The sequence below is a fragment of the Mustela nigripes genome, chromosome 3 (genome assembly GCF_022355385.1).
Source record: "Mustela nigripes isolate SB6536 chromosome 3, MUSNIG.SB6536, whole genome shotgun sequence".
Taxonomy (NCBI): Eukaryota; Metazoa; Chordata; class Mammalia; order Carnivora; family Mustelidae; genus Mustela; species Mustela nigripes.
In genome coordinates this window covers 31,692,800-31,718,553 of record NC_081559.1, presented here as the reverse complement: position 1 = coordinate 31,718,553, position 25,754 = coordinate 31,692,800, and the positions used below count along the sequence as shown (strand labels likewise).

The 25,754-nt window shown below is 39.1% G+C and overlaps 1 protein-coding gene across 2 annotated transcripts in view; it reads left to right on the top strand.

Moving 5' to 3' along the window:
- The window catches only part of FARSB (phenylalanyl-tRNA synthetase subunit beta), a 70,864-nt gene that overhangs the window by 18,830 nt on the left and 26,280 nt on the right, over positions 1 to 25,754 (top strand). For both annotated transcript variants that reach the window (XM_059393580.1, XM_059393579.1), the window contains 7 exons: positions 829 to 890; positions 1,608 to 1,659; positions 5,870 to 5,931; positions 6,209 to 6,416; positions 6,912 to 6,992; positions 11,436 to 11,528; positions 16,946 to 17,063. In XM_059393580.1, coding sequence (XP_059249563.1) covers positions 829 to 890; positions 1,608 to 1,659; positions 5,870 to 5,931; positions 6,209 to 6,416; positions 6,912 to 6,992; positions 11,436 to 11,528; positions 16,946 to 17,063 — 676 coding nt within the window. The remainder of the gene's footprint in view (positions 1 to 828; positions 891 to 1,607; positions 1,660 to 5,869; positions 5,932 to 6,208; positions 6,417 to 6,911; positions 6,993 to 11,435; positions 11,529 to 16,945; positions 17,064 to 25,754) is intronic.

Sequence of the window (25,754 nt, the reverse complement as noted above, 5' to 3'; positions counted from 1 at the left end):
CAGAAGAAGGTTGGCCTGTAGAAATAGGGCCATAAATGGCATTCAGTACATCTTACAGGATTGGACACCATTGTAAGGTATTTCATTTACAACTTTTATGGGCCATACTTGCCTTTAGAAATACTAGAATAATATAGCATATACTATTTACAAATTTTTAAAAAATTCATACCTTGACCTTAGATACCTTTCCTGAAGCTTATATTTAAACAGTGATGTATATATAAAAGCAAACCCTATATATATCCTGCTAAGGTTATTGTGTTTTTTCCCAAGAATATGTTTCCAATTAAAAACTCGAACAAATCTATACAGTCCTTACAGTTTTGCTAGGCATTGCTCATATATTAAGACATTTAAATCTCATAATAACCAAATGGGATATAGAAATGTTTATAATCTCTACTTAACAGATGAAGATGCTAAAGTACAAAGATGTAAGTAACTTGCCCAATGTCAGATTATTAGTAAGTGCCTGAGCCAGGAGTCCCGCAACTGGCTGTAGAGATCTAGGAGATTGATAAGGTCTACTCCCATAGTCAGCTATTTGTCTCTCTTGAAACTTGGTGAACCCAAGGGAGAGGGCCAGGGGAAGTAAATGATTTGTTTCAGTCATGGATTGTTAATTCTCAGGGAACCGAATAAATGCAGACCACCTGAAGATAAGGCTAGGCTACTTTAGCCCATAAGTTTTTATTCCACTCCTTTTTTAGAATGTGTATATATGTTTCATTTTTAGATGTTTGAGGGCTAAATTTTCCATCTGAGTGAAGAGAGTGTATTTTTAGATTAAAATATTTGTCTCTCTCTTTTTTTTTTTTTTTGCAGGCAAAAATAGTTCTTGATGTTATTGTCACCATGTTCAGTGAATATTGTGAGAATCAATTTACGTAAGTTTAACAACTTTATTGAAGCCTGTTGTTCCGAAGGCAAAGCACTAGGGCCTTATACCGAATATAAAGATGAAAAATGTGGCTCCTGTGACTAGAACATATCCTCTCTTTGCCGGGGGTGGGGGAATGGGGCTTAGACCTATGCATAACTGTTTAAAATCAATAGGATTACTGTATTTTTTCCAAAGCTTATTTTTTTATTAAATTAATTAAAGATTTCACTAAAAGATTTCACTAAATGGTCCTTGCTGTGTACTGGCATCATAGTTTATTATAGAATGTTAATTATAATTCAAAATAGCAGTATTACTGCAGAGTGCAGGACTGAAATTGTGGCAGGGTCCGTTTTTTAAATTGATTTGCCTATTACTGGTTGCTTAGCTTTCATGGTGTAACACAGCACCCTGGTAGAGCCTGGAATGTGTATATCCATACTGTCAAGGAGTAATAGAGGATGCATGTTTTGTCACACTGAGAAGTAAACATTAGATGTGTGCTGTCTGAAGAGATGTGGGAGCCACAGGGAATGGAACAGAAGGGTGGGGTTGTGTTTAGGAGGATTAATCCAGGCAGCAGTGTTGGAACGTGCGTATATTGATTGTGTTGAGGTTACTGTTGTATAATAAGTGAGAGACTTGTTAACCATACACATTTCTAGAATTTATGGCCCTTTTTGTTTTTAATATTTCTGGCCTTTTTTTTTTTTTTTTAAAGGGTTGAAGCTGCTGAGGTCATTTTTCCTAATGGAAAATCCTATACCTTTCCAGTAAGTATTTAAGAAGTGGATTTGATGATAATAGTAATAATAATGGTTATAGAGTGCTCGTCGTATGTCTGTCCCTCCATCCACCCACATGCCAGGGATAATATGTGCATTACCTGGATTTAATCCTCATCGTAACCCTATGAAGGTGGGTGCTATTTGGCCTTTTCATAGATGGAGATAGAGACCTTGAGATGTTAAATAGCTTGCCTGTTACTTTTAGTGGTAGATCTAGGTGATAGTCTGGCTTCAGCTCCAGTGTGCTCCATTATACCACTTTATTATATAGCCGTAATTCCTCTGACTTACTCTTTTTATTTTATTTTTTAAAACTTAAATTCAGTTAGTTAACACAGAGTATATTATTAGTTTCAGAGGTAGAGTCCAGTGATTAATCAGTCTTAAATAACACCCAGTGCTCATTACATCATGTGCCCTCCTTAAAGTCCTTCACCTAGTTATCGCATGCCCCCACCTCCACCCCTCCAGCAACCCTCAGTTCGTTTCCTATGGTTAAGAGTCTCCTGTGGTTTGTCTCCCTCTCTGATTTTTGTCTCGTTTTGTTTTTCCTTCCGTTCCCCTATGATCCTTTGTTTTGCTTCTTCAGTTCCATATGAGTGAGATGATAAGTGTCTTTCTCTGACTTACTGCACTTAGCATAATACCCTCTAGTTCCATCCACGTTGTTGCAAATGGCAGGGTTTCATTTTTTGATGGCTGAGTAGTATTCCATTTTGTGTGTGTGTGTGCACGTGCACACGTGTGCGCGTGTGTGATCACATCTTTACCCATCTGTTGATGGACATCTGTGGACATCTCTTTCCATAGTTTGGCTATTGTGGACATTGCCGCTGTAAACATTGAGGTGCAGGTTCTGATTTATTCTCCTATTAATTTGTTTACTGGGTAATTTAGTCTCCCCCCTTTTTAGATTACTCAGCCCTCCCAACCTAATTAGTCTGTTCTCACTTGAATTAACAGTCACTGAAGAGCCATTACTGTAACTAATGATTCCAGATATATTAACAGGACTAAGTAGTAAGCAGAATTATTGTCAAGACGTGGAATCTTAGTTAAAAACCAACCAACAAACAAAAAAACCCAAGAAAAACAGCATTGTTTAATTGCTTAAACAATTAAGCATTTTTTTTCTTCCCCTAAGATGATTTTATTAATATAAATTTTTTCTTCCCCCAAGATGATTTTATTAATATAAAGATAGCTGTTCCAGCATATGACTGTGTTAATCATTTATTTGCAAATGAAGTGAGGTCATTTGTTTAGCTCTTTGGATTTTTTTCATTGTTCCTCTATTGCTTAAGAAGTGAATCATAGCCTGGAATAGTTTCTACTCTTTTTTTTTTTTTTTTAAAGATTTTATTTATTTATTTGACAGACAGAGATCACAAGTAGGCAGAGAGGCAGGCAGAGAGAGAGGGGGAAGCAGGCTCCCTGCTGAGCAGAGAGCCCAATGTGGGGCTCGATCCCAGCACCCTGGGATCACGACCTGAGCCAAAGGCAGAGGCTTTAACCCACTGAGCCACCCAGGCGCCCCCTATTTCTACTCTTTTAAATAGTATTTAAAGTAGATAAAACCTGCCAAGATCAAAACCTTTCCCTTCCTGAAAACATGAGCATTTAGTGTCATACTTTATTCTAGAATATTGATTATAATTCAAAACAAGTGTATAACTGTAGAAAACTTAATTGAAATTATAGGCAGTCTCCGTTTGAAAAAAATTTGTAGTGGTTGTTAGTTTTTGTTACATAATAGACTAGATACCCCAAGACTTAGTGACTTAAAACAACAGTGATTTGCTTATCATGATTCTGTGGGTCAGCTGGGTAGTTCTGGTTGGGTGGCTTGGCTAACCTTTCTTGGGCTTGCTTCTGTGTAATCAGCCAGTTGGTAAACTAGCATCTAGGTGTCCTGGGATAGATAGCCTCACTCACAAGTCTGCTTACCCTTAGAGTTACCAGGTTAGGTGTCTGTCATCATCCAGCAGGCTAGCTTGGTCTTTGTTACATGGTTGTGGTTGCAGGATTCCCAACAGCACAAGAGCAAGTCCAGTGCTTAAGTATTTTTAAGCATGGTGTCCTGTTGGCCTCAATGAGTCACTTTGCTAGATTCAAAGAAGGATGAAATAGACTCCCATTTCCCAATTCGAGGACCTGAGGTACCTCATTGTAAGGCCTTGGGTGCAGCAGGGAAGGGAAGAATGCGGTCATCTATACCACAGTAGTAGCTGGGATTAGCCAGAGATAGCTTTTTAGTCTATTTTAAAATGATGTCTGATTTGAGAAAAGTTTTTTTCTTTTTAATATGAAGAATTGTCAACTATTAATAGAAGTGAAATATTTACTTTGGGGAGGAAAAAGATATCTTAAAGTTTGGTTCACTTTTCTCATGTAGATAATTCCTTGAAATCGTTTGCATTATAAAGAGCTTTCATAAATTTGAAATGGTGGGATTTCTGAAAAGGAGTATTGTGTCAGTATTGTTATTTGTTAATCTGTTTTCTTCTGAATGTGGATTAGAACAGCTCTTCTCAGGTTGTCTCCCAGAAGAGAATGATCCTCTGAGGAACTGATTCTTCCTCACATGAAATAGTTTATTTTTCTAAGTACTTTGATAGTTCTTTTCTAGTCTTCTGTTATTTCATATAGAAGAATGGACTTTGGAATAAGAGGACCAGATGAGAGAAGTGGAAGGTACTCAGAGAGGAATGGTTAATGGTGTGAGCTTCGAAATGAGGCTGCCTGAACTTGTTAACTCATTAATTTGTTCATTTGTTACTTTCTGCATTTACTCTTTAACTGCATATGGAGTGTTTATTATCTGACAAGCATTTTTGTAAGCACTAGGGCCCAGCAGTTTATCATTGCTGGGACTTGAGAATAGTTACTCATCTACTACAGTTCTCACTTCACTGATAAGGAATCTAACAGTATTTGTTATGAGGGTTAAGATTATCTTGAAAGTGTTTTTTTCATGGTTAACTGCTCAGTAAAGGTTTGTTTCTGTTGCAATCGTTAGCTTTTTTTTCACTAGCTAGTTTTGAACTTCCTGAACCCTAATGTGTAGTTACATCGCCTCAGGATCTTAATAACCTTTAGTTCCAGATTCAGTAAGTCCAATGTCACTGCTGCCAGCTCTAGAGGCCCTGCCTAGAGCCTGCATTTCTAAGAGGTACTTGGGTGATGATACTTCTGCCTGAGAGTTGCATTTTGAAGGGCAAGGCTCTGGTCTGTACTTACTTGAGTCCAATCAGATTTTTAGATTTATAGCCTTTTTGCCAGTGGTAAATATACCTTTGAGAGTAATATAATGATAAGAAACATTCATAGATATGTTTGCAAAGGTGCTCAAAAGCCTGGGTTTTTTACATGTTTGTTCCTACCTAACATGGTAAAGCTATATACTGTTTGAAGGAGAGTACCAATATATGAGATGCTTCCAGTCCTGCCATCTCCTGGAGCAGATTGATGATAGCTAGGATGGCCTGGGGGCCTGGTGGTGTTCCCCCCACCTGGATAAATGACAAGAAAGGAATTTCTTCCTAATACTTGGGCTTAATATAATGGTGATAGTTGATAGTACATGGAGATATTTGAATGCTGATATTTGAATTTTTCTTTCTTGGTCATAAATACCTGCTTGCTTGCGAGGAGACTGCAAATCCTCGGATTTATAAGCATTTTAGAAATGATGTAATGCACCAGGCTTTTACTGCAGAGAATGGTGATTGGCCATCTGAGAGAAAAGTGTTGGACATTTTCTATTCTGAGCAGTTCCAGTTGTCTAGCAAGTACAATGTTCAGTTATGAGCCTGTTTTTTTTTTAAAGATTTTATTTATTTGACAGACAGAGATCACAAGTAGGGAGAGAGGCAGGCAGAGAGAAGGAAGCAGGCTCCCTGCCGAGCAGAGAGCCCTATGTGGGGCTCGATCCCAGAACCCTGAGATCATGACCTGAGCCAAAGGCAGAGGCTTAACCCACGGAGCCACCCAGGCACCCCAGTTATGAGCCTGTTGTAGCAGATTTACTGCTCCGTAATGTTTTGAAACTTTACATTTATTTTCAGTGTCTCTCTTTAACAACTGTTTTTTGGGAGGGCAGTGAAACTGCCACAATGAGAGGAGGTAAAGTTAGAGCCTAACGCTGTAGCTGACAGGGACTCACTTAAGCTTCTCAAACTTTTTCTCTTTAAAGGAACTGGCTTACCGAAAGGAGATAGTGAGAGCTGATCTAATTAACAAAAAAGTTGGAATCAGGTATGCTTTGAAAACATTTGTTTACTGTTGGAGAGAATTCAAGAATGAAGTACCCAGAAGACTTTAATTTTTCCTGAAAGAATGCTTATGCTTAGAGAGGGTTTTGGTATCTTTTCAGAGTGAGTAAATGATAATAAATCGTCTGTTAGGCTGTCTGGTGTCTCATGGAATTCCGAAAGGAAGGTGATATTTCAGATAATAGAATATTTTAAAAACAAAATATGAGTGGATTTTAAATAATCCAGTGACGTTTATGGAATGTACATTCCTATTTCAGAGAAACTCCAGAAAATATTGCCAAGCTTCTAACCAGGATGTATTTAAAGTCAGAAGTAATAGGTGATGGGAATCAGATTGAGATCGAAATCCCTCCGACCAGAGCTGACGTTATCCATGCATGTGATATTGTAGAAGATGCAGCTATTGCCTATGGATATAACAACATTCAGATGATGCTTCCAAAAACCTACACCATAGCTAATCAAGTAAGATTGTACCCTTAAATAAATACTCCTTGTTGTTAGAAACTGATTATTGAATGCCAGGAAGGCTTCGAGAAAAACAGCACATAGGAATTAAGTAGTATTTGGACATGCTGTGCTATGAGAAGCATTTGGGGGGTACAAAACAGATGCCCAGTGGATTAGAGTAAGTTTAAAACCTGTGTTGACTAGTATTTGAAGAAAGACAGGTTTTGAGTTTGGAGATCTTCTGACTCTTGAACTGGGAGATTCATTTTTCAACCTGACCTGTAGGCAGAAGTTCGTTGTGGGAGAGGTGAAGTGGAGGGTTAGTGCATGTGTGTAGGAGTATTGGGGTAGTGAGGCAGTGCACGGGAGCGGGTGGCGAAGTGGTGGTACTAGCAGTATTAGTAAGGATGGAAGGGGGGTTTGCCCTTTAATGACCTGTTCTGTATAAACCTTTTCTTGTAGGAAATTTTACTGAAGTGGAGTAAAGTTAACTATCTTTTTTTTTTTCAGTTTCCTCTTAATAAGCTCACAGAACTCCTAAGACATGATATGGCAGCTGCTGGATTCACGGAAGCACTTACCTTTGCCCTGGTATGTTTCATGTGTGGTCTCTGCAGCTGATTGTTGACACTGAATCTCTGAAGTACTCTGATTCCTTACATGAATTTATAAAATCTAGACTGCTAAAATTTCCAAGTTCTAGAAGAATAACCTTTTTTTTACTTAAGATTGTATAGTCCAGTAAAAAGTTATTTTTTTTCAGTCACAGAAAATCTTGAAGGACAAAAGTCCTAAATGACACATATCAGTGTATGTTTTACTTTTATGGAAGTGTTGAGGGTTGAATTTACAACAAATTTCATAATCAAATTGATTAAGTTGGAATGTTTAGTCTTAATTTGGTTGTATCTATGCCCACTAGATGCCGCCCTAGTTAAGGATTTGTGGACTGCTCCACATTAAACTTTTTCTTTGAACGTGTTCACATCATTTGCTTTGCGTTGGAAAGCTGACATAAAAGGCCTGAATTAGGAAATGAATTTTATTACAAAATTGAAGGAAATGCCCTTCCCCCACCAGACTGACCATTTGAAAAGAATAAAAAGTCTGTGCCGTTTATAGTTTCCTCTTGCCTTGCTGAGCATTTGTGTGGTGCCTACACTGTGTAGTTCTGGAGTCTTCAAGTAGGTGTCAGGTTAATGATGGAGGGTGAAAACCAAAACCACACAAAAACAAAATGACTTCATTTTCAACCCCCAGCTCAACTCCAGAAAGACAGGGAGAGGGTCCTCGGAAAGGAGAGGAGCCTCTCTCCTGTTATTGAGCATTTGTCATTCACAGGATGCTAACCTCAGAAGGAACCTTACAGATTTTCTAGCTCAGCATTGTCCTTTTTTTTTGACTCCAGAGTCCTTTATTCCGCATTTACAGAGCATCTGTTGTATGCCAGGCACTGTAGGAGTGAAGAAGCCTGAAGTCAACAGGATAAGTACCTAATGAAGTGTACACAGACAGCAGGAGAACCAGGACCAGAATCCTAGCCTTTTGGCTTTTAGAGCAGTGCTTTTCTGTTGTCTCGGCCTGTGTATGCTCAGTTTATAGTATAGGTCATTCATCTATGCATATACTTATACAGTCTTGAACATCAATGAAATACCAAAAAAAGCATTGAGAATATATTTCGTTTTAAAAATTAAGTGACATAGGATTGATCTGAAAAGATTCAACCTATACAGAAAGAACCATGTAGAGTGAACCATGACTGTTCCGCTCTGTTTCCCCTCAGATTCCAACCCTGTTTTCCTCCCCAGAAGTAACTGTGGTTCAGACTTCGGCCTGTGTATTTCCCTGCCCTTTTATAGAAGTGTAGTGAGTTTTAAGCCTGTAACTGTGGGTAGCCCCATGTGTCTCAGGGGAGTGCATACGCTGCCTGACCAGGGCTGCTCTGCAGGGGGTTTATCCTGTGTTCAGGCCTTTTTGCGTTTGATTCCCTCTCTGTGCAGTGCTCTGAAGTAGGTGTTTCTGTCTTACACAGCAGGTAATTTAGGTAACTTGTCCCATTCCATACAGCCAGTCAGCTGTGGGGCAGGATTCCAGCCCAGGCCTATGTGCACCTCGGGCCCGTGATTATACTGTCCCCTAGGGATGCCAGAAACAGTCTGTTCAGCTGTTCCGTTAGTTCAACACACATTGTCACTGGGCAGGGGAAAGGAATGAGGTGTTAGAGCTTCAGATACGCAATGACAGTTTTCTTATAGGAGTTTCAATGTCAGAGGTATTTATGTGACATAATTAGCAAACCTAAGTATCTCTGTGCCTTATATCTAGTTTTCAATGAAACAGCCTTTTCTAAAACCTAGCCCTTGATTTTTCCAAATGCAAGTAATTGTTTCCATCATTATGATTTTTTTTTTTTCAGATTTATTTATTTATTTGACAGAGAGAGATTACAAGTAGGCAGAGAGGCAGGCAGAGAGAGAGAGAGGAGGAAGCAGGCTCCCTGCTGAGCAGAGAGCCCGATGCGGGACTCGATCCCAGGACCCTGAGATCATGACCTGAGCCGAAGGCAGCGGCTTAACCCACTGAGCCACCCAGGCGCCCCATCATTATGATTTTTATCTGTCTGCTTACTAGTTGTAATATTTTAAATTAACTCACTTTTTTTTTTAAAGATTTTATTTATTTATTTGACAGAGAGATCACAAGTAGGCAGAACAGCAGGCAGAGAGAGAGAGGAAGGGAAGCAGGCTCCCTGCTGAGCAGAGAGCCCAATGTGGTGCTCCATCCCAGGATCCTGGGACCATGACCTGAGCTGAAGGCAGAGGCCTTAACCCACTGAGTCACCCAGACACCCCTAAATTAATTCATTTTTAAAACTAAGTATCTACTTTAGCCTTAGTACAAGAATATTCATAAAAATCAGTGAATACTTACTATACTTTTCTTATAGTAAGTAAAATATTTACTATATTTTTCTAATACTTTAAACATATTAACACTGAAAAAAATATTTATATTTTTTACTAGCTACTGCCACTTAAGGTTCCCTTGATTTCGAACTGCTTCTAATATCTGTCCCTTTTATTGTCATGATGAAGTACAAAGCCACTCAGATACCTCCACTGCCCTGTGTTTGTGGAACAACCTTTCTTCTACACACATAGTACTACTTCTATTTGAGAGTTGATTGCATCATTGAAATTGCATTTCCTAATTAATCACATTATATCATGTTAAAAAACTCCTCATTCTGAGGAGAAAAATTGGTTATGTCCAGCGTGCCTGCTACCATTCTCCACCATTCGCCTCTACAGCCGTGGCAGATCAGGGAGCCCTTTTGTTCTCTGTCAGGATGTGACTTTAGTATCCTTCCCAAGAAAGCATGGCAGGAATCATTAGAACTGACATTGACCTAAAATCTAAACCCGTGTATGTGTGTGCTTCTCTAAGAAATGCAGACTAGTCCTCGAAGTCCACTTTGTAAAATAGTGCAGTAGGCAACGTGACCTAATGTTGGAAAATTTTTCACTAATCTGATGGTACATCAGTTTTAATTTTTTTTTAAGATTTTATTTATTTATTTGACAGAGAGCTCGCAAGTAGGCAGAGAGGGTGGGTGGGGGGAAAGCAGGCTCCCTACTGAGCAGAGGAGCCTGACATGGGGCTCAATCCCAGGACTCTGGGATCATGACCTGAGCTGAAAGCAGAAGCTTTAACCCACTTAGCCACCCAGGTGCCCCATCAGTTTTCATTTTGTTTTAACTCCTTTGCAACAGTTAGCATTAATATATGTGATAATTCTTAGTATTTATTAATCACCATTGTTAATATTTTCTTGAGCACTTAGTTTCTGGCAGGCACTTTATTTGCATTACTTTGTTAATCATTTATTAGATGTGATGCATCTAATAGTTTTATTTTCATAACTTCTGTCAGTCATCCTAGTTGTGAGTGCAACAGGTATTTTTTTCTTTTCAGAGCGAGAGTGCTTAGGAGTTTACTGCTCAGAGCTTTATCCAGCACCTATGCACAGAAATTAAATGGTCAAGTAGAAAGAATATTGGGCAGAATTCAGGCCACTTGAGTTCTGCTCTTATTCTTACTGTTCTACCACAAGTCAGTATGGACTTAGCATGGATTATAATGGTAATCAAAGCCATAGGAACACCAGGGTGGGGAGAGTGAATTGACAGAAGTCATTAGGAATATTTTTATGGAAGTGTAGAGCTGTCATTTAAGGTAGAGCCTTGGGGGATGAGAGCAGGTAGGGAGGAGAGGCTATTCCGTCCTTCCTCCCCTCCTCCCCTCCCAGATTTTCTTTGGGGCACCTGGGTGGCTCAGTCAGTTACACGTCTGCCTTTGACTCAGGTCATGATCCCAGGGTCCTGGGATGGAATCCTGCACCTGGCTCCCTGCTCAGCGGGAAGTCTACTTCTCCCTCTCTCCCCCTGCTCATACTCTCTCTCACTCTGTTTCTCAAAATCTTTAAATTAAAAAAAAAAAAAGATTTTTATTTATTTGACACAGGAAGAGTACAGGCAGGAAGAGTGGCAGGGAAAGGGAGAAGCAGACTCCTGCTGAGCAGAGAGCCCAACGCAGGGCCTGATCCTAGGACTGTAGGATCGTGACCTGTGCTGAAGGGAGATGCTTAACCCATTGAGCCACCCAGGCACCCTGAGACATTTCTGGTGAACGTAAGGAAGAGTGTAAGAATCAGGGAATGGATAGTTAACTGTAAGGAACTAGACTGGTAAGGTGAATGGGAGACTAGCTTAGGAAGGGCCCACTACAGTTATACCACCATCAACATGGGAAAAACTTTGCTCTGTATCATAGATAGAACTTGTAAGAGAACTAACTGTTAATGTTAAATTGTATTTGCTGTGGCCCTAATTAGTTGGTATAGTTGTTATTTTTAACCTCTTTATATAGAGAACCTACATTGCTATGAGACTATAAGTTGACTTACAGCATTAAATACGTTGTATATTAAATTTAGTCATTGTTTTTCTTTATTTTGCATATACTTTTTAGTGTTCCCAAGAAGATATTGCTGATAAGCTTGGTTTGGACATCTCTGCAACAAAGGCAGTCCACATAAGTAATCCCAAAACAGCTGAATTTCAGGTGAGAATTTTAAATAGGTAAGAATTTGGGTAAATACTGAGAGGCAGTACATAAGTTATACTTAAGATGACAAAATCTTAGAACTTGTTAAAAATCTCTTCTTAGATAAGATTATGGTTGGTTCTTACATAAGTGCTGATGAATTTTTTTTTTAAGATCTTTAAGATTTAGTAGAGCATGTGGGAAAGGGGCAGAGAGTTAAAAAAATTTTTTAATTTTTAAAATTTTTAAAAAAAGATTTTATACTAGTGAGCATGTGTGTGCAAGCGAGAAAGAACAAGAATTGGGGCAGGGGCAGAGTCAGAGGGACAAGCAGACTCCCTGCTGAGCAGGGAGCCTGACTGGGGCTCGATCCCAGAATCCCAGAGTCATGACTTGAACGGAAACTGGGGGTCAGATGTTTAACTGACTGCACCATCCAGGTGCCTCTTGTTGACGAATTCTTAACACTTTTTAGTCTTTTCTTGATTGGCCTGGTTATATTTTGTTTGCTTTGCTTGCCTAGTCTTGTCTAAACTTTCCATTTCATTCACTTAAAATCAGTTGACTGTAATACTGTTTTCAGATTTCATCTTTTCTACCCATTTTGTAATAAATGAGTTAGCAACTGTTCCTAGTACCTCCATTAAGTCATTACTTTAAAAGTAGTAGTTAACACCAGTTCTTGACTGCACTGCCTCCATTTTTTTTCATGGTAATCCTGTAGTTCAGTGACAGTTTCACATAGGGTGCAGGGATATTTCAGTGAGAATACTGTCTTAGGGCGTGCCTTGGGTGGCTCAGTCGTTAAACGTCTGCCTTCCGGGGTCCTGGGATGGAGCCCTGTCAGACTCCCTGCTCAACGGCAAACCTGCTTCTCCACTCCCACTCCCCCTGCTTGTGTTCCCTCTCTAGCTATCTCTCTCTCTGTCAAATAAATAAATAAACTCTTTTTTTTTTAAAAAAATTTTATTTATTTATCAGAGAGAGAGAGGGGAAGAGAGCGAGCACAGGCAGACAGAATGGCAGGCAGAGGCAGAGGGAGAAGCAGGCTCCCAATAAATAAAATCTTTTAAAAAAAAGGGAGAGAATACTGTCTTAGAAAATGTTAAGTGATTTACATTATTAGAATAGGAAATTACTTCCAAATGTTGTTTTTATAGTTTATAATATCTTTTTTAAAAAAATTTTATTTATTAATTTGACAAAGATCACAAGTAGGTAGAGAGGCAGGTGGGTGGTGGGGGGAGTAGGCTCCCCGCTGAGCAGACAGCCTGATGCAGGGCTCAATCCCGGGACCCTGGGATCATGACTGGAGCCAAAGGCAGAGTATTTAAACCACTGCTTCCCACCCACACACCCCTATATCTTTATTAATAACTTAGACCATCTCTTTCTTACTGGTCAGCTCTTGTTCTGTTTTTCTTGCACATGCAGTTCTTCATGATTTTCTTTAACCCTCGCTTAGAATCAAGGGGAATCTCAGAATTGGGAGGAAATGCTTTCAAGAAAATTAATGCTTGGGGCGCCTGGCTGGCTCTGAGAGTTAAGCCTCTGCCTTTGGCTCAGGTCATGATCTCAGTCCTGGGATTGATCCCCACATCGGCCTCTCTGCTCAGCGGGGAGCCTATTTCCCCCCGCCCCACCTGCCTCTCTGCCTACTTGTGATCTCTGTCTGTCAAATAAATAAAGTCTTCTAAAAAAAACATTAATGCTTTATAATATGTGAACATTTGTGACTTGAGTTAGCTTCTGTGAACCTTTTTTTTAATTTTTAAATTTTTTTATAAACATGTAATTTATTATTAGCTCCAGGGGTACAGGTCTGTGAATCGCCAGGTTTACATACTTCACAGCACTCACCATATCACATACCCTCTCCAATGTCCATAACCCCACCACCCTCTCCCTAACCCCCTCCCCCGCCACCCTCAGTTTGTTTTGTGACATTTTTTATTTAGAGTCTCTTACGGTTTGTCTCCCTCCCAATCCCATCTTGTTTCATTTATTCTTTTCCTACCCCCCAAGCCCCCCATGTTGCATCTCCTCTTCCTCATATCAGGGAGAGCATATGATAATTGTCTTTATTCGATTGACTTATTTCGCTAAGCATAATACCCTCTAGTTCCATCCACATTGTCGCAAATAGCAAGATTTCATTTCTTTTGATGGCTGCATAGTATTCCATTGTATATATACACACATATTCTTTATCCATTCATCTGTTGATGGACATCTAGGTTTTTTCCATAGTTTGGCTATTGTGGACATTGCTGCTATAAACATTCAGGTGCACGTGCCCCTTCGGATCACTACGTTTATATCTTTAGGGTAAACACCCAGTAGTGCAATTGCTAGGTCGTAAGGTAGCTCTATTTTCAACATTTTGAGGAACCTCCATGCTGTTTTCCAGAGTGGTTGCACCAGCTTGCATTCCCACCAACAGTGAAGGAGGGTTCCCCTTTCTCTGCATCCTCGCCAGCATCTCTCATTTCCTGACTTGTTAATTTTAGCCATTCTGACTGGTATGAGGTGGTATCTCATTGTGGTTTTGATCTGTATGCTTCTGTGAATCTTGATTTTCATATCTCTGAAAGTAGGGGAGGGGATCTCAAGTTCTAAAAATTTTTAAAGATCTAAAAATGTTAAAATTTGGATTTTTTTAAAGTTAGATTTAAAATGTACCACTAAAATGGTAGATTAGGGCTCGCTTGCTATTTAAAGAACTAACTGGTAGTAATACTCATCAAGTACACAAATTGTTTCTCTGTATTCAGTGTAAGAACTTTAAATTCTTACGCCATTTGGAAGGATTGTGAGAAGGTCCACTCACTTTCCTACTGCTCTTAAAAGATGCCCTGTTCTTTTCAGTGAGAGACACTCAAATTCGTTTGGGTAGAGGAATTTTTCAGTAAATCTTACTGGATTTTTATTTGCTTTTATTCCAAATTTTCCTTTTCCTCCCAGTTTCATTTATCAAGCTTGATAGATTTCTTAAGATGTGGTAATGTTCTGTAGGGTTTACATCCTGCTTTCTCTACTTTAATAAGTAGAAGGAAAATCACAAACACATTAAATAACACTATAAATAGCTGTGGATTAGCACACTTTCAGAATCTATATTTCTGCATAAAACACATTAAATGAGTCCATCTTTTAGACTGGACAGACTATATATTTTACTCCTGCTTTACCATTACATAGGTCCTCCCATTACTAACGTAGCTAACAGAGTTCTGTTTGTTTAAATATAAAGTTGTTTCTGGGCTAGTAACCCAGTTTATTGTTTATTCTTTCTCTTGGATAATTCTTAATTTGGGGCTGTTTTCTAACTAGATATGGTAGAGAATGGATAAAAAGAAAAATGTCAGTAAACATGTAGATTTTATAAACAAAGTTACAGAATATTACCATGTTCCCCCAAATTAGCAATAGTATTCCTTAATATTTTTAAATGTTCAGTCGTTGAAATTTTCTTGTCTAAATTTTTTTAATAGACAATTTTCATGAACTTCATCTGAATCCCAAGTCAAAGTTGATAATGTTTCTTATGTCTCTTATTTTTTTAAAAAGATTTGTTTATTTATTTGAGAGAGAGATGTAGCGAGAGAGGGAACACAGCAAGTGGAGGACTGGGAGAGGGAGAAGCAGGTTTGCTGTTGAGCAAGGAGCCCGAGGCGGGGCTCAATCCCAGGACCCCCGGGATCATGACCTGAGCCAAAGGCAGCTGGTTAATGGCTAAGCCACCCAGGTGCCCCCTTATGTCTCTTTTAATCTACAGATTGCCCCCCAGTCCATCTCTCTGTCTCTCTTCCTTTTACTTTCTGCATTGAACAAACTGGGTCATTTGTCTTAGAGTTCGTGCAGTTAGGATTTTGTTAGATACATTCTAGTAAATTAGCAGGTAGATCTAGAAGCTTGATTAGATTCAGGTTTCATTTTTTGTATTGCTGTGAGTTTTTAAACAAGCAAATAAGGCTGATCTATAAAATGGAAAAAAAAAACCCCACTAGGAAAAGCTATTTACATAGGTAGCTTGTTTATATTCTAGTAAGTTAAGCTTTCTTTTAACATTGTACTTTTATTTCTGTGAGTGGTTTGTGCACTTGCTCTCCAGTTGTGAAAGTAAGAGATATTTACAAAAGCAGGGAGTTGAAGACTACCAGCAGCAGGTGGCAGAGTGAATGTATTCGGAAAGGTTTTCTCTTTCCCTCAATACACATTGTATAAGCAAGTCTTCATAGGGGTTTACTGTTATGCCTGTAGGATCTAGGAGGGGCTGCTGTTTTAGCCAGGGGGGTCAGGGCAGGCCTCTGTGGGGACCTTTTGAACAGAGACCTGAAGAAAGACAGCCACATGTGAACCCAGAAGAAGACTGTATGTGGTAGAGGAAGGAGGGAGGCATGGGGGCTTGAGATGGAACTGCTTGGGGAGTGTGGCTGAAACCCAGTAAACCAGCAGGAGCGGCAGGCATGGAGTGTGGAGAGGAGGCCCGGGCCAGATTCAGATAGGACCCCATGCAGGGCATGATTTCATTCAAAATTTGATGGCAACCTATTAGATTTTTGAGCAGGGGAGTGTCATCTGATGTAGGCCTTAGATTATCACTTTGTGTGGAGAGCAGGCCATAAGGCGGCAGGAGTGGAAGCAGAGAAACCAGCTTAAGCTCCTACAGTAGTCTGGGTGAAGGGTAGTGGTGCTGGTGTCTGCTGTGAGCCCAGGATCTTAAGGGTGGTGCCCTACCACTGCTGTTAAAACTTCTGAGAGTAGGGTGTTGACAGCTAACCTATCATATAGCTTAGAGTGAGAAATTTGAGATAGAAGTAGGGAAGTTGTTGTTTTTTGTCTTTTTGTTTATTTTTAGAACTAGCATGTTTGTTTTTATTTCTTTGGCCACTAAGCTGAAAACTATGGTTACAGCTTGCCCATAGCAGCTGCATAATTTTTTTAGTGCTTACATATTTGTGTTCTGTTTTCTCATTGTGATACTGTAATTGCATTTACATTTTCCCTAGTCTTGGTTTTTAAGAATTTGATTAGCTCATATTTAATCTCATTTAAATACTTGAATTTCTTGTAATCTCCTTCAGTTACTTTATAAAATAAAGCAGGATATCAAAATTTACATATTTGTAATCTCAAAAGCTAACTTTAATTTTAAAAATGATCATAACCAATCCTAGATATAGGCATTGTATTTATACTTCTTAGTTTTTGATCAGACTTTATGATTTTTTTATTTTGTAAGTTTGGGAGCCAGGATATTTTCAGTTTTTTGTCTTGGAATTGATAATTAAAAATGATTTGGACATTTACTCATTGCATTTTCCAGAAGAGTCTTACTACTGTGAAGCTGTCGAGTTCTTTTGGCCTTGTTTTATAACCAAGTCAGTTTGGGTTATTTTTTGGTCATTTCAGTTTCATGTCTTCTCCTGTAGGTGGCACGCACTACCCTTCTTCCTGGCCTCCTAAAGACTGTAGCTGCGAATCGGAAGATGCCCCTTCCTCTGAAACTGTTTGAAATCTCTGACATCGTAGTAAAAGATTCTAGCAGAGGTAAGAACAAGTCACCTTTGATTGTACACTTAAAGCATTTTATTATGAGAATCTCAGCTCTATATAAAGGTGTGCAGTATAACCACCCCTGTGAATCTAACACCCACCTTCAGCAATTATCAGCACATGGCATTCCCCCACGTTAGTTTGATGTGATTCCTAGACATCCTGCCATTTCACCAGCAAACAGTATGTACTTCCAAAAGATATATATATCTAAAAGATAAAAGATACTACTTTTGTTTTTAAAAAATAACCCAACACTATTTTATCATCAAATAGCCAGCTAGTGTTTTAACTTTCCTAATTGTTTCATAAATTTACTTTTCATGATTGATTGATATAAATCCATCCAAGTAATACCTTCAGATATTTGGTTGCTTTTATTTCTTTTAGTAGAAAACAGATCTTAAAGAACTTAACATTTATGAAGAACCCTGTTAAAACCTCAACTTGAAAAGTACAGTGAAACATTTTTTTAAAATCTTGTGATTTATGTGCATATCATTTTAAGGTACTTTGTCTTGTCACTCTAGTTTAGCATTAGCTATTTGTCATTATAAATGTGTTTGACCAGTTTTTGCCTCAAGAATAGGCTGGACTTGTTAGTATAGCCAGTAGCCTGGTCTACCATATGGAACTCAGAGGTTATTTGGTGAACATATTTAGGTAGTACTTAAACCTGATTGCCAAGGATATCTGTATTACTCAAACTTCTGTCTTCAGACTGACACAAGTCTTTTTGGAGCTGCATATGGGGTCATTTCTTGGTAGCAGGGCCATGAAATGACTGAATTGCTGGCAGTATTTCTCTTGTTCCCTGAGAACCAGGGAACAGTTCCAGTCCTAACCATGTTTATACAGGAGTTTTATTCCAGATTTTAAAACTGAGTATGTGCTCCTGAATCACTCGACAACAGCAAAGGCCTTTTCCTTAGTTATTCCTGAAGAGGATAATGTGGCATTATTCTGACTACCCAGAGCCGTCAAGAACTATTGACTCTAAATCAGTCTGTCTTAGGAAACAGATACCATAGGCTTGCCCGCTTGACTGTATGTGGACCTTCTATAGCAAACTTTGCAGCCAAAGCTGGATTCCATCTGCTCTCTACTATGTAGCCTTCTTTTCAATTAATAGCATCACCTTGCATCTGTGTGGTGCTTTGTACTTTAAAAAAGTTTTAAAAATATACCTTTTCTCTTGGGATTGTTAATCTCTCTCCTTGAGGCAGATTGGACCAAAAAATATTGTCCCTATTTAATTTGTAGGAGAACTGAGACAGAAAAGTAGTAATTTTCCCAAGGTTGCATACATTTTGGACTTAGAGCTAGGGTCAGAATTTGGTCTCTGTGCATATATCCTTAGAGAATAAAAGTTTATTTTCATACCAGTCTATGTAGAATTTCCTTTGGGTGGTCAATCTGGCAGGAATTGGAAAACATTTTCAGTGCCAGCTGTAAGTAGTTCTGTAGTTCTTGTGCCTCAAATCCTCCACTGGTACAGATACCTAAGAATTTGTTATGATTTTAATGTCAAATTTTTTCTGTGAACTTTGACTTCTTTCCTTTCATTTTAGGTCTTTGAATTGTAGGTTTTGATCCTTGGCGATCCAAACGTATTTATAAATACAGGATTAGGTTTAGGTTAATTATACTAAGTTTCCTCAAAAGTTCTATATATTTGGGTGTTCCCAATTTGGGGGCATAAATACTTGTTAGATCTTCTTGTTGGACCCCTATATTATGATATAGTGCCCTTCTTTGTGTCTCATTATACTCTTTATATTTAAAATGGTTTAAAATCCAGTTGGTGAAGGCATGGCTACTCCAGGTTGCTCTTGTGATGTCCATTAGCATGATAAATGGTTCACTGTCCCCTCACTTTCAATCTGCAGGAGTTTTTAGGTATAAAATGAGTCTAAGTTTCCTCAAAAGTTTTATAATACTATATCATCAGTAAGCCTCCTCCCTCATGGTAAGGACTCCCTACAGGGCTCTGCAGAGCTAGGCTTGCTTGTAGGCGATCAGCTCAGAGTCTGGAGAGTGAGGAACAAGCTGGGGTTCCCCACAATTGCCACGGGCAATTTTCACAGTAAGCGCGGAGCACTTGACTGTATTGCTGTCCTTGGTATGGATTGCTTCACTGTTTTTTCTTTCATGTGTCTTTTGGGAAGTCCCAAACATAGACTCCACTGTGCCCCAAGGCCCATGCTAGGAGATAACCTCGGCTGTTGAGAGCGAGCTATTGTACAGGGCTAGGCTGTAGGCCATCATTTAATAAGTCACCCTGGTGAAAACCCTAGAAATCCAGTCCCTATACTTTTAAACTCAGATTAGGATTTCTTCTGCACTTTGTTTCATCAGAAAGAATAGTTTTCATTCTGTAGCAGACCTCTTTTATTTGGGGGTTTAGTTGTGATTATTCTGTGGTTTTCCCTGTGGGAACATTTTTATCTGATACTGCTTTTGCCTGTTGTCTTGGAATTACGGTTTTCTTCACAATTTTTTATGCCATTAATGGGATTTGAGGAATGAGAAGAGGTAAGTGTGCTCAATAAGTTTATCATCTTGAAAACATAAGTTTGCTTCGGAGTGGCTTTTCTCTTTAGGTAGGCCTGGATTTTATGTCCTAACAAGTAGCTTTTCTGAAGGATTATTGTACATATGTTCAGGCAGACTCCCTACTTGTCATTTGGTGTACATAGAGGGTTCTATGGGAAAGGCAGCATAGCACATGGATTTAAGACTGTACAGCCAGACTACTCGGTTTTGAGTCATGGTTCTGCCACTTATGAGCTGCTGAACGTTGGACAATTTATGTAATTTCTCTGTGCTGTTTTCTCATCTGTTGCAACAGGGATGATCATAGTACTTACTAGATTTTTGGTAAGAATTAAATGAAATTTTTTTTAAAAGTTCGAGCCACATAAGAAATACAGTTTGGTGTCTGCTCTTACTGTTAGAGTCCCTAAGGCCAGATACATAGCATCTTGGTTTTTGGTAATTTTCTGTGAGAGTGACTTAGAGACTTTTGGCTATTAAAGGTGACTCAATGCCACCTTGCTGACACTAAAAATGAGGCACTTAGGGCTCATTTTTATCCTTAATTTGACTTAATTGGCTTTTCTTCTGTTGTGCACTATCTTTTTTAGGTTATGAAAACCAAAATGCAAAATGTACTGATGGGGCAATTTACTTAAAAATAGGAATGTGGTTTTTGTTTGTTTGTTTGTTTGTTTTTATGTTTTGTGGGGTGGGGCGGCATTGTTTTTGAGGATTTTTTTTTTTTTTTTTTAAGGAATGCTGTGTTTCTAGTAATTCATCACCCACTTCTCTTCAATGAATTGAGCACAAATGTTTTTACTGCCTTTCAAGCCAGTCAGCATTTTTCTGTTGTATTTATATTAGCCAATTCCTCCTAAGTATTCAAACTGTTTTAGAAAAAAAAAATGTAGTCCATTAAAAGTGAAATGATAGAGGAATTTTCCAGTTATGTATAAATCCTAGATTTTCATTAGTGGGGGCCATACCCAAAGGACTGGTTCAGAAGGGGCAGAGATGTGTGGCAACAGTGAGCAAGACAGTCTCATTCATTGCACTGGGAGAAAAGTCTTTTTGAATTCCTGTTCTTTGCTATGGTCTGCTTGGACTATGAGAGAGTTTCCTGTCTTGAGAGAGACTGATGGTGAGCAGATTTTTATAGGTAGTACTCTGAAGGAATGTACGAGGGGCCCTGAGAACACAGAGGAGTGACCGTTGCCACTGAGTCATTTTCTAACATTAAGGAAAACCCTGACTCTCAGCCTCCTGTCAGTTTTGTGTAGGCATATGTATCTTCCACAGTGGAAATGAAAAGGAATCTATGCTGGATTTCAGTATGCCTCCTACAAATTTTGTTTGACTTAAATTCCTATAAGTAAGTGAAAGCCCACTGGCCCCTGTTTTCATGCTTGACCTCACTGGATAGTTTCCTTTGCTCTTGTGGACTTCTTTGACTGACTGTCCATGTTGTGAGACTGTCAGTCCCACTGCCTATCTAGTGACTAAGTCAGGCACACTTCTTGGATAGTAAAACTTCCACTTGGAGTCCTGCACATTCCAGTTCTTTAAGGCTGAGCCAATTACTACATTTATTGAGCTGTAAGATCCAGAGTTGCTGCTGCCTTGTTAAAAATTAGTCATGACTCCACCAGCTAAGCTGATTTATCCCTTTTGGGCAGAGTGGCATGTGTCTTTGGAACGAGAAGTTAAATGCAGACTCTGCTGTGGGGTACATTTTCAGCTTTATGGCGGAAGTCAGTAGAAGCGGCCCTGGAGCTATCAAATCAGGCTGCTGTGTGAGATTGGTTTCAGTTGTTCCTACTTCGATGGCAAGACTAACTAAACTATAAACAAAATAGTAAATTACTGAGGGGAGCAAAGTACCTACTTGTAAACTGCTAATCTTTTGTGCCCAGAAAAGCAACTATATTTTGCAAAGTCCAACATTCCGGCTTTTTATTAAAAGCACATTGAATTCTGCCATCACAGTTTATTCCATTATGATTCCTGAGGCTGTCAGCATGCCTAGAAGCTCACTGAGATGGCAGGAGAAAACACATCACCGTGTTGAGTCTGAGTTTATGTTTTTATTTTTTAATTTTTTTAAGATTTTATTTATTTATTTGACAGAGAGAGATCACAGTAGACAGAGAGGCAGGCAGAGAAAGAGAGGGGGAAGCAGGCTCCTTGCTGAGCAGGGAGCCCGATGCGGGACTCGATCCCAGGACCCTGAGATCATGACCTGAGCGACTTACTTAACCCACTGAGCCACCCAGGTGCCCTTGAGTCTGAGTTTAAAGGGAACCACAGCTTAAGAAAGATGACTTAGTTTGGCTTTGTAAAGTGTACAGGGTCGGTTAGATTTAGCATGATACAGTCGTCCAGTTGTTATTCTGACGTGTATCTGTAGAGAATCTTTTTTTTTTTTTTTAAGATTTTATTTATTTATTTGACAGAGAGAGAGATCACAAATAGGCAGAGAGACAGACAGAGAGAGATGAGGAGAAGCAGGCTCCCTGCTGAGCAGAGAGCCCTATGCGGGACTCGATCCCAGGCCTCTGGTATCATGACCTGAGCCGAAGGTAGAGGCTTAACCCACTGAGCCACCCAGGCGCCCCATCTGTAGAGAATCTTGAAAATCAAATCACCACGTACTTTAGTTTGAACTAGACACTGAGAGACTTTTGGGTTTTGATATTACAGTAGATGAAGTAGGTTGCAGGCCCTTGACCACTTAGAGGGCTCCAGCTGCCTCACTTGCCATAGGATGCGTGCTCACTCCAAGCCTTCACTTCTTGCTCAGACCATTCCTACTTTCTCCAGAGCGTTGCTACAGTCCTGGTAACGAGCTGCATTTTCTCTGCCTACCCCCTAGATTATTCTACTAGTTTCTAGAATTTCACATACTTCCTGAAGCTTTTCAGATTTATTTATTTGTGGGTGAGGGGTGGGAGGTGGGAAGGGCCCAGAGGTGTGAGCAGCGGTAGGTGCAGAAGGAGAGGGAAAGAATCTCTAGCAGAGTCCCTGCTGAGCATAGAACCCACTGTGGGGCTCAGTCCCCTGAGCCCGAGATCATGACCTGAGCCCGAGATCATGACCTGAGCCGAAATCAAGAGTCAGACACTTAACCAACTGGAGTCACCCAGGTGCCCTTTCCTGTAGCTTTTCTAAATCACAGTGATCTACTTTTTACCCTGACTTGTTTGAATGTGGAAATTCAGAAACTCTTTTAATGTTAATCGCAATATATAAGATTCTTGTTCCTTTTTCCTCCTTGGGCTACCATGGCTGCATAGAACATAAATAAGTTACTGCTATATGATTTGGTTTGTTCTTCCAGTTTGCTCTCTATGCCATTCATGGATCTGTTCCATATTGTAACCTACTGAATATGAGGGCCAGGTCTTTATAGTTTTTTTTTTTATAATTCTTTGCTTGATAAAGAGCTTAATAATAAGCATTTTCATTATGAGCTTGAGAAATACTTAAGCTCTGAGAAATTGTCCATTAATTCTGTAGCCATCAAATGATGGAAGATTATCTAGCATCCACATGTGGAATGCAGTTTTCTGAAGAGAGCTTATGTCATCAGTCTGGATTAATTTAATTTTACTACTTCATATTTTTGGCATGTAGAATTTCCAATTAATAACTCAAAAAATATGGGTGTAAGGAACATTGACATTAACAATATTTGATAGCATCATTCTCCTATATGATGGCATCTTAACTGTAAATAACATCATTTTTAATATGGAAAGTTATTTTAGTACATTTGGTTCCACATAGTTAAAATCTGCAAACGTGAGTATAATATGCTCTGTCATGCATTGCATACCGTATTTTTTTAATAGATAAAAATCTATTCCAGGTTTATGTTAACTAAAAGCTAACTCAAAGTTATAACTTTTTCCTTCATGCACTGAGAAGGTCATAGATTTTTTCCCCTTCATATTAATTTCATGGCTTTCAGCCTTACCTTAAAAAAAAAAATCTGTACTTTGGTGTTACACAGAAATTTTAAGGAAAATTGTTCTTAAGTTTTATGTTCATAAAATTTGTACCACCTTTAAGGGCTTTCATAGATATATATTAAGAGCAATTCTGTTCTTTTCACATTAAAAAAAAAAATACATGTATCTAACTTCTCCCTAATCCTGCTCTTACAATAAGTTGCCAGATATTTTCTTTGCATATACAACCATATGTTGTCCATTTCTCTGTAAGCCATAGATACAGATAAATACTTTCTAGTATTGGGGCACCTGGGTGGCTCAGTTGGTTAAGCATCTGCCTTCAGTTGAGGTCACGATCCCGGGGTCCTGGGATCGAGCCCCACGCTGGGCTCCCTGCTTAGTGGGGAGTCTGCTTTTCCCTCTTCCTCTGTCCCTCCCTGCCGCAATTTCTGCGCTTGCTCTCTAATAAGTAAAATCTTTACAAAAAATACTTTCTAGTGTTTACACAAATGGAATTATGCTTTACCTGTCCTATGTTTTACCTTTTCCCTATGAGTACATTCTGTCCATCTTATTCTTTTTAATGGCTGTATAATATTCCATTGTATTACTGCATAATAATTCAGACTGTTTTGAATATTTAGATTGCAACCAGGTTTTTGCTAACATGTCTATTGTAATGAATATCCTATACCCTTACTTATTTGTATTTGTAGACATAGAATTGGTCAGTCCATAGGTAAGCATATGAAATGATTGCTGTCTTAAATTCTCTTCCAAAAAGGATTTTTTTTTAAAACAAACTTGCAGCCCTGCCACCAGTGTGTAAAGATTCCTCTTTCACACATTAGATAGTTTTTAAGGTGTGTGTCTTCACAGGATTTTTGTAGCTTTTTTGAATCATTTACTATTACACTGAAATTCTTCAGGAAATATGAAAAATTTGCCATGTTAACTATAGTCTCTTGGGTACTAATGTTAAAGAAATGTATTGGATGGAATTAAAATCAGGTGCTTCATTTTATTTTCTCAGTCTTGGCTGGATTACTAATCTCATGCTCCCTATTAGCCACTGATTACTTTGAAAGCCTTCTTGGCTTTTCAGTAGGCTTTCTTCTAGCATCTATGTTTGGGCCTTCAGGTGAATATGAGTATAGATATGGAGTCATTTTCTCAGAGACTCTGCCCTTTTCCAGGCAGTCCATATATAATAACGTAACCTAACACCCTTCATTTGTTTCTTATCATTGGTACTTTGGTAATTAATTTGGTTACCAAGTAGGAGCCCATTTGAAAAATTTGAGTTGTAGACAGTAGTTTTACTTCACTGAGGAACATCATGTACCATTCCTTTTTTCCTCCTCTTTAAAAAAAATCATTTGGCATGTTCTTTCAGCTTATGGAATTGTAGCCAGCCTACCCCACCCACCCCCCTGCCCCCCTTGGGTGGTTTAGATCAGCCTCTCCGGGCAGTACTTTGAAGTCTGTGAAATACATTGGTAATTTAGGCTGACATACTTGGCAGGCCCATTTAAAAAGCAGAATTGTTTGATGGTATGACACAAGAGGTCTGTTAACTGAGTTATAAAGAACTGAGGCATTTCCAACAAACCCTTGTTTTGGCATGAAATTTAAATAGTTCTTACTTTGTGGCATGCAGTGAGTGAACTTCCGGTGATGTAATATAGTCCCTCAGTGCAAAATATAAGGAAATGAGAATTTTACTATACCTAGCAGTTTCTCCAAGAAGGAGTGGGTGGAACTGAATATGTGGTTATTTCCTCCTTTAATTCAGTTTGGCTACAGCAAGGGGAGTATCTTAGCGAGATGGGAAGAAGCAAGTCTAGAGGGAGCGGTAACGCTTGGGAAATGTGGAGAAAATGGCCAATCAGTGGTGGGAGTAGGAAGGGCAGCCTAAATAGCTTAATTCGTACAGTGGATTTAGTACAAGGCCCTAAAAATCTCTGGGTTTTCTTTTTTTTTTTTTTTTTTTTAAAGATTTTATTTATTTATTTGACAGAGAGAAATTACAAGTACACTGAGAGGCAGGCAGAGAGAGAGAGAGGGAAGCAGGCTCCCTGCTGAGCAGAGAGCCCGACGCGGGACTCGATCCCAGGACCCTGAGATCATGACCTGAGCCGAAGGCAGCGGCTTAACCCACTGAGCCACCCAGGCGCCCCAATCTCTGGGTTTT